Here is an 8,789-nt window from a genome sequence, read left to right as displayed (position 1 = left end):
CCTATAATTTTATTTCTATTGTTATGTTATCGTTAGTTTTTTAAGATATTGTTAAGACTTGTTATATCATTGTTGATTATTTAAAATTTGATGTTAAGACTTGTTATATGTATTTAATTTTTTTTATTTAAAAAACCGCAAATCCAAACTGATCCAAACCGCTTGTAATCGGATCGGATCGGATTTCCAAAAAAATTTCATCCAATCTAAACCGCACCGCACATAAATTAAGCGTTCTGATCGGATGACTTTTTTCCTTAAAACCGAACCAAACCGCACCGCGAACACCCCTAGTCTTAACTGCAAAGATCTTAAAGCCTTTTAACCTTGCAGTGCTAGAAAAATAAGGGTGGAGACTGATAACTAAACCACACTCTCTGATTTATAAGGTGTACAAGAGTAAATATTTCAAGTTTTCAAATTTTTTAATGGCGGAGGCCAGAAACATCCCATATTGGGGCTGGCGAAGTGTTTTGGAGGGTTGCAAAGTGCAAGGAAAAAGAATCCTATGGCAAATAGGACGAGATAGTACAATTAGGATTTGGAAAGACCTATGGTTAAGAGACTTTCAAGCAATTACTCCTAATTCTAATACCACAGAGGGTCGAAGACTAGAATGGGTCTCAGATTTGATGCTACCTGACAGCACATGGAACCAATCACTAATTTAAGAAGCATTTAATCCAGCAATTGTAAATGTTATTCTAAATTCAACAATTTACTAGGAGGAGGATAGAATTACCTGCCTGGATGAAGAAAAAATCTGGGACATATACAGTAGCTTCTAGTTATGGTGTGGCCTTTCAATTCTTTCACTTTTCAACAGATTTTCTTCCAAAACACTGTAGAAAGAAATAATTATGGACAACCATATTGTCAATCGAAGATTAAAAATTTTATGTGAAAAGTAATGCACGAAGGTTTACCTGTGAATTAGAAATTGGGACAAAAAATTCAATCAGTGGTACTGATTTGTCCAAGATGCTACAGTAAAGAAGAATCGGTCTTCCATTATCTCTGGACGTGCCTTGACGCGGTTGAAGCTTGGCATGCAAACGGCCTTCCTGTTCTATCTCTCGTAGAGCTCCCATGGTAGTGGTGGTTGAAATTGCTTGAATAGTTCAATGACAGTAACGGAAAGAAGTAGAGGAACTTGGTAGCTATTACAACTTGATTGAATTGAAAGACTAGGAATGCATTTATTTTTGAAGGAAAATGGAAGTCCCCCTTCCTTATTGCGGAAGAAGCTCACCGGGTCTTCAATAAAATCCAACATTGAAGATGTATCTCTCTCTATTGAAACTTTTACTCTTCTTATAATTTAATTTGTTTTTGCTGGTGGAACATTTTTAATACTACTCTTTGTTTTTTTTATCCAAATATGGACCGTGAACTTCATTTCTAGTGCAATAAAATCGCATTATCTTTGAAAAAAAATTTCTAAAAGTTTTTTATTTTCAATTAAAATTTTAATTTTAAATAGAAAACAGTTTTGTAAGGTAAACAATGACTTTCGTAAATAATATGAATGATAAATTTTAAAATTAGTTCAATAAGATTAAAAGTTAAAACACATTACTCACCTCTACGAAAATTACAAATAGAGAAGAGAGATTACCATATATAATATTATATTATTCACTAAACTCATTATCTCTCAATATTTTTTCAATAAAAAATCATATCAAATGAAAAATAACTTTTTCATTTCAAGTAAAGAGAAAGTTATTTCTACTATTAGTTTTCCGATGATAAAAGTTAGAATGGGGAAGCTTATCTTATCATGGGATGAGATCATATCATGATATCATATCTTATAAGTCGGAATTTTTCTTGGATATATCGTTGAAGTAATTTGGATTCGAAAAGTGTAGTAGTGAAAAAACAAAAGAAAAGAAAAGAGAGAATTTCATTTCTTTGCTAACAAGAAATGTAGCTAAGCTAACCCATGCTCTTATAAATATCAGCATACCAAACCAAACACCCTATTCTCTCTCACACCCACCGCATTACTCAGATCCATACGTCTCTGTAGATTCATTTTTTCTTCTGCAGAGGGAGAAACCAACAAATCCTCGCTCTTCTTCTTCATCCATGGCGAACCAATCTGAATCATCTGATCCGTATGTGTTTTCCTTTCAGATCTCACTTAAATTCATATGATTGCTTTTCTTTTGGATCTCGATCTCTACGCCGGTGGCTGATTGAACTTTTGTTTTTCTCTTTTCGCAGGAAGGGAACGAAGAGGGATTTCAGCACTGCGATTCTTGAGCGGAAGAAGGCGCCGAATCGGCTTGTTGTTGACGAGGCCGTCAACGATGACAACTCCGTCGTCGCGCTTCACCCGGACACCATGGAGAAGCTCCAGCTCTTTCGTGGTGACACCATCTTGATCAAGGTATACGAGATGATTCTGGTTTTTTTTTTTTCTTTTTCGTCTTCAATTGCGATTTATTATTTAATTATTTAATTGTTTTTTTTATTCTCTTGCGCAATTTTGTTTCTGATTGCAGGAAAATTAGGTTTTATTTTTTCTGTTGTGATTAAGGACCAAATGTGTTTATCGAGGGTTTTTAGGGGTTAGGTATTGGGGCGGGGGAGGGGGAGGGGGTTTGATATATGTTTGAATGTGTTCATAAGAGCAGCTGAGTTCGTTATTTGTGTGTAATATTAAGGTCCCTTTTGCTTCGGTTGACGTTGTAGTGTTGTTTTTAGGGTTTTGGCATTTGACAAAGTAGAAAGCTTGTATGCATGACTGACTCGTTTTCTTTTCACATTCAATTTTTGTTTGCATATGATATATGTGGTGGTATTTGTTTCCTGAGAAGGATGTAGGGTGAAAAGAGAACAGTAATGATTATGGTTAATTGATTGTAATACAGAATATTCTGTGCTAAATGTTTTAACTCTCTGCATAAACATTTAGTTCTAGTTTGCTCAGGTAGCAGTTGCCATAAAAGTGGGGATACATTCTGTGTGTTTTATTTATTACCATATGAGTTGTTTTGTTCCTTGGCTGTCTAAGGTTAACTTGTTCCCTATTTAATCATTGTGTTCCTTTTCTTCTTTATTTTTAGGGAAAGAAAAGGAAAGACACAATCTGTATTGCACTTGCTGATGACACATGTGAGGAACCAAAAATAAGGATGAACAAGGTTGTGAGAAACAACCTTAGGGTTAGGCTTGGAGATGTCGTCTCTGTGCATCAATGTGCTGATGTCAAGTATGGAAAGAGAGTCCACATTCTTCCCGTTGACGACACTGTTGAAGGAGTAACAGGGAATCTCTTTGATGCATACTTAAAACGTGTGTTACTACTTTCTTGTGTTTGGTTTGTACTGTATTGTTATTTTCTTGAGCGCACCCTCTTTTATTGCATTCTAATTTAGGTTGGCTACTAAGATCCTTTTTTTCCTGTTGCAGCTTATTTCCTGGAGGCATATCGTCCAGTGAGGAAGGGTGACCTCTTTCTCGTGAGAGGAGGGATGAGAAGTGTGGAGTTCAAGGTTATTGAAACTGACCCATCTGAGTACTGTGTTGTTGCTCCAGACACAGAGATCTTCTGTGAAGGGGAACCCGTTAAAAGGGAAGATGAGAACAGATTAGATGAGGTTGGTTATGATGATGTTGGTGGTGTAAGAAAGCAGATGGCACAGATTCGGGAACTAGTGGAGCTGCCACTGAGGCACCCACAATTGTTCAAGTCTATTGGTGTTAAGCCACCAAAAGGAATTCTGCTGTATGGACCTCCTGGGTCTGGCAAGACTTTAATTGCCCGAGCAGTTGCGAATGAGACTGGTGCTTTCTTTTTCTGCATCAATGGCCCTGAGATCATGTCAAAACTGGCTGGTGAGAGTGAAAGCAATCTAAGAAAGGCATTTGAGGAAGCAGAGAAGAATGCACCTTCAATCATATTCATTGATGAGATAGATTCAATAGCTCCAAAGAGGGAGAAGACTCATGGAGAAGTTGAGAGGAGGATTGTTTCCCAACTCTTGACCCTCATGGATGGCCTTAAATCTCGTGCACATGTAATTGTTATTGGAGCTACAAATCGCCCGAATAGCATTGACCCTGCTCTTAGGAGGTTTGGAAGATTTGATAGGGAGATAGATATTGGTGTTCCAGATGAAGTTGGGCGTCTTGAAGTTCTTCGTATTCACACAAAGAATATGAAGCTTTCCGAAGATGTAATGTCAAAATTCTTTCCTCATCTAACTTTTGATTGATTTAAATGCGGTGAATTCTGAAAGAAATATGCTGTCTGGTTATTTGCACAGGTTGATTTGGAGAAGATTGCTAAGGACACCCATGGATATGTTGGTGCTGATCTTGCTGCTTTGTGTACTGAAGCTGCACTTCAATGCATCAGAGAGAAAATGGATGTGATTGACTTGGAAGATGAATCAATTGATGCTGAGATATTGAACTCAATGGCAGTAACAAATGAGCACTTCTCAACTGCTCTTGGCTCAAGCAATCCTTCTGCTCTCCGTGAAACAGTAAGTATTTAATTGGAAGTTTTAAATGTTCCTTTTTTAATGCTAAGCTTCCCTGTTTGGCTACCGTTTGTTGGTCTCACCTATGGTTGCCTGATGTATTTATAACTTAAAACTCTGCTGATGAATCAGGTTGTTGAAGTGCCCAATGTCAGCTGGGAAGATATTGGTGGTCTTGAAAACGTTAAGAGAGAACTCCAAGAGGTAACTGTGGCAATTCCGTTTAATCGCATTGCTGCCTTTGCTTGCTTCTTGTATGCCTCTGGATTTTTTATTTTTTATATTTATATATTGCAGACTGTTCAATATCCAGTGGAACACCCTGAAAAGTTTGAGAAGTTTGGAATGTCACCTTCAAAGGGTGTCCTTTTCTATGGTCCTCCTGGTTGTGGTAAAACGCTTTTGGCAAAGGCAATTGCCAACGAATGTCAGGCAAACTTCATCAGTGTCAAGGGTCCAGAGCTACTCACAATGTGGTTTGGAGAAAGTGAGGCTAATGTGAGGGAAATTTTTGACAAGGCTCGTGGTTCTGCTCCATGTGTCCTATTCTTTGATGAACTTGACTCTATTGCAACTCAGGTTAGTATGGATTGAGGTAACTAGGTTTTGATTTCTAAAACATTGTGGTCTCTATTCAATATATTGGAATAGAGAAATTCTGTTGCTTTAGAGTTCAGACAGATTATAATCTTTTGTGCTTACTTTCCCAATCTTTCTCTTTGCTTTATTATGCAGAGAGGTAGCAGTGTTGGGGATGCTGGTGGTGCTGCTGATAGGGTTTTGAATCAACTTCTTACTGAAATGGATGGGATGTCAGCAAAGAAAACTGTCTTCATAATTGGTGCCACCAATCGACCAGACATCATAGACCCTGCTCTTCTACGTCCTGGCCGTCTAGATCAGTTGATTTATATCCCTCTCCCAGATGAGGATTCACGTCATCAGATATTTAAAGCTTGCTTGAGAAAATCCCCCATCTCAAAAGATGTTGACCTTAGAGCTCTTGCGAAGTACACTCAAGGTTTTAGTGGTGCTGATATCACTGAGATTTGCCAGCGTGCATGCAAGTATGCCATAAGAGAAAATATTGAGAAGGTACAATTCTGGACACTTCTCTATAATCTATTATTTACCGAGTCTTTTAGAATTATAGTTTTTCTTAGAAATGGATTTGTTGTAACAATTTTCGTTATTCTATTTTGAATTCTGTCTACAGGACATTGAGAGAGAAAGGAGGAGAAGGGACAACCCAGAGGCAATGGAAGAGGATGTTGAAGACGAAGTGGCAGAAATCAAGGCAGCTCATTTTGAGGAGTCTATGAAGTATGCACGAAGGAGTGTTAGCGATGCCGACATTCGCAAGTACCAGGCATTTGCCCAAACATTGCAGCAGTCAAGAGGTTTTGGAACCGAGTTTCGGTTCGCAGATACTACCTCTGGTGGTACCGCAGCGGCATCCGATCCATTTGCATCTGCTGGGGGAGCTGATGAAGATGATCTTTACAGTTAAGTTAGGTTTATTTGGTTTGTTTCAATTTACTAATGAATACCAGTGCTATCATTTATGGTGGACTTCATCTGGATTATTGTGTCATGTCATGGTAAAAAGGCATTGGTTCATATGGCCGGCATTTTTTTTGTGCGGAGCCCCCTTAAAAATTGGAAGGGATTAGTACGAAGTTTATTCTGCAACTCCGTATCTTTTGAAACTATTGTGCTCTGTTCTAAATTATCAAAACACCTTATATGAAGACGGTTTCACAGATTTACACCTCATCTTTTTCGCTGCAGCCTTTTATGTGCATATTTTTATGTTCCCGTTTCTTTATGAATGATGGTCCGTTATGGCATTTGTTGTTGTTGGTACAAAACGATCTATTTTTTTGGGGCTATTTTGAAGATGCAATTAGCAGCCTACTAACAATGTGACTGCGATAAAACTCCATGATTAATAAATAGTTGAATTTGTGGCCGAGGCTGTGTACTAATGCCAAGATATTTGCCTCCCAAGATGTCACTCCAGGCGAGAACCTAGCTGGAGGTGACTCAAGATTGAAGAGGCATATATTGCTGCATGGTTTGTCACTTTATCTGTGTCTGGGCTCCTATGACCGGTTGTTTACATACTTTAACAGTAGATTTTCTCGCCAATTGTAAGTATTGATCTAGTTTTATATTAGAATTAAATTTTGATGCGTTGATTGTCATGCTTCCAATCAAATTATTTTATTTTTATATGACTTTCAAATATTGTATCTGAGAGTCAGTTGTAAAACTTCCAAGTCTTCAACACAGCAATGAACAATCTGTACACACACCCTATCAGGGTTTTTGTCTCTTGTTAGGGGAGACGATTTTGGATGGAAGGGCAGTAGTTTTCGGTTGTTAGTATTGCTCTACTACTTGTTCGACCTCTCAGTGGTGGCACCTCAAAGAACCCCGCCTCGCTCCCCCCAACCTCTCTCTTTTCATTTCATCTTCTGCCATCACAGTTGGTGAATGTTATGGGGTCTATAACATTGTGTCTAATTTACTAAAAAAATACAAATAAATAATATTTAATAAATTTTACATATTTTATTTTTATTTTATACATTTTATTTTTTATTTATAAAAACAAGTTTGGCAATTTAGACATCATAGAATTTACATCACATTTTCTTAATAAGTTTATCTATCTTGTCATTCTTCAACTATCTTTTGATTCATTATGTTAGAAATAAAGGAAAATTTATTTTGGCTTTAAAAAAATGTGCCTTTTATAAGTAAAAATATTATCTCATTTATTTTCTATAATGTTATTTTCATATTTGGTCTCAATTCAAATGATTTTTATAAACGGATTATTTGATAATTCATTTTATTTTTTCTAAGGGGCTATCTTTCAAATATACAGCTAAATTTTTTGTGGTATGGAGTAAAATGTTAGAAAATTTTATTTTTAATGGAATTTTTTACGAAACGCCCGAGTACGATAGTTCCAACTTCCAAGTAATGCCTTAATTAGATCTTTGGTAAAGCACAATTTGTAATACACTAGGACATTTCTTCCATTCAATCATTGCCGCTACGTTTGCTTCTCTTATTCTTCTCGTGAGCTACTTCCAAGTCCGATGCTTCTGAAAACCATCATAGGTCTCTGTCTATTCAATGGATCCAAGGATCAGATATGGAGCGTTTGATCTTGTAAGTTGTTCCAAGCTATAGTAGTTCTGAAAATGATTATACCAGCATTTTTTTTTCTGCAAATTGATGCGTGAGTATCTTATAATATTTTTTTTATTTTTTAGTTGTTTTTTATTATATTTTATTAAGTTTCATTATATTTTAGTGTAAAAATCCTCTTTGGATGCTATTTTAAATTGTTGTGGTGTTTTTATGATTTTAGGCGAATTTCGGACGAATTTGGTAGAGTTTTGTGCAACAACGAAGAAAGGATAGTAGATGCTATCAACTTTGATCTCCTTGCATTCTAACGAGCATAACTTGAGCTACAGAGGTTCAATTGACGCGGTCTTAACGGCGTTAGAAAGCTAACTTCCAGAGCTTTTCAACGATATGTAATAGTCTATACCTTTTTTTTTTCTGGAATCACTGACAAATCAGGCGCTAAACGTCGAGTCTGGCGTTTAGCGTCCAAGAGGGACAGAACCAGCGCCAGAACTTTCCCTTCCCGGTGCTGAACGCCCACCAAAACGCTAGGACTACCCACTCTCGGCGCTGAACGCCCATTTTGGCGCTGAACGCCAGCAAGAGAGCCAGAATTAGCATCGTTACACTCCCCTTTGAGCGTTTAACGCTCATTATTGGCGTTAAACGCTAGCAGCAGTCCGAATCACCCCTTTTTTGGGCCTCTCAAGTGGATTTAGCACTTCTTAATCTATTTTGTTTTCTTTTAGAAATTTTTATTTAAAAACTATCTTTTTTTAGGGCTAGCATTTATTATTAGGCTAGTATTTAAGGAATAAGATGCTACCTTTCGTACTTTTTCGGAACCCTATTTTCTTTGTAAGTTATGAGTAACTAAACTTTCTGGTTAAGGTTAGGAGCTCTGTTTATTTCTATGGATTAATATTATTATTTTTTTATGTTAATATATGTTTGATTCAATTCTAAGGTGTGTCCCGTTCTTAATCTAATAAAACTAGGTGGAACGGAAGTATGACCCTTTTTCTACATGAGTTCTTGCGAGTCTCGGAAGAGATAGTTGGAACTACAGCTTGAGAACACACCTCCTAGACGACTAATCCACAACTTATTGGGGATATAGGAACATCTGTTCAGCTAGGA

The 8,789-nt window shown here is 37.0% G+C and overlaps 1 protein-coding gene across 1 annotated transcript; it reads left to right on the top strand.

The window, feature by feature from the left end:
• The first annotated feature begins 1,760 nt into the window (after nucleotides 1-1,760).
• Nucleotides 1,761-6,275, top strand: LOC112754103 (cell division cycle protein 48 homolog). Its single transcript, XM_025801692.3, has 9 exons — nucleotides 1,761-2,123; nucleotides 2,233-2,398; nucleotides 3,078-3,306; nucleotides 3,424-4,190; nucleotides 4,281-4,502; nucleotides 4,632-4,703; nucleotides 4,797-5,078; nucleotides 5,235-5,594; nucleotides 5,716-6,275. The coding sequence occupies exons 1-9, from the start codon at nucleotides 2,095-2,097 to the stop codon at nucleotides 6,007-6,009; spliced, it is 2,421 nt and encodes an 806-aa protein (XP_025657477.1). The 5' UTR covers nucleotides 1,761-2,094; the 3' UTR covers nucleotides 6,010-6,275.
• Nucleotides 6,276-8,789: the final 2,514 nt, after the last annotated feature.

Source organism: Arachis hypogaea, chromosome 16, assembly GCF_003086295.3.
Source record: "Arachis hypogaea cultivar Tifrunner chromosome 16, arahy.Tifrunner.gnm2.J5K5, whole genome shotgun sequence".
Classification (NCBI taxonomy): domain Eukaryota; kingdom Viridiplantae; phylum Streptophyta; class Magnoliopsida; order Fabales; family Fabaceae; genus Arachis; species Arachis hypogaea.
Note: the sequence above shows the minus strand (reverse complement) of the source record. Positions and strands in the feature narration are given on the sequence as shown.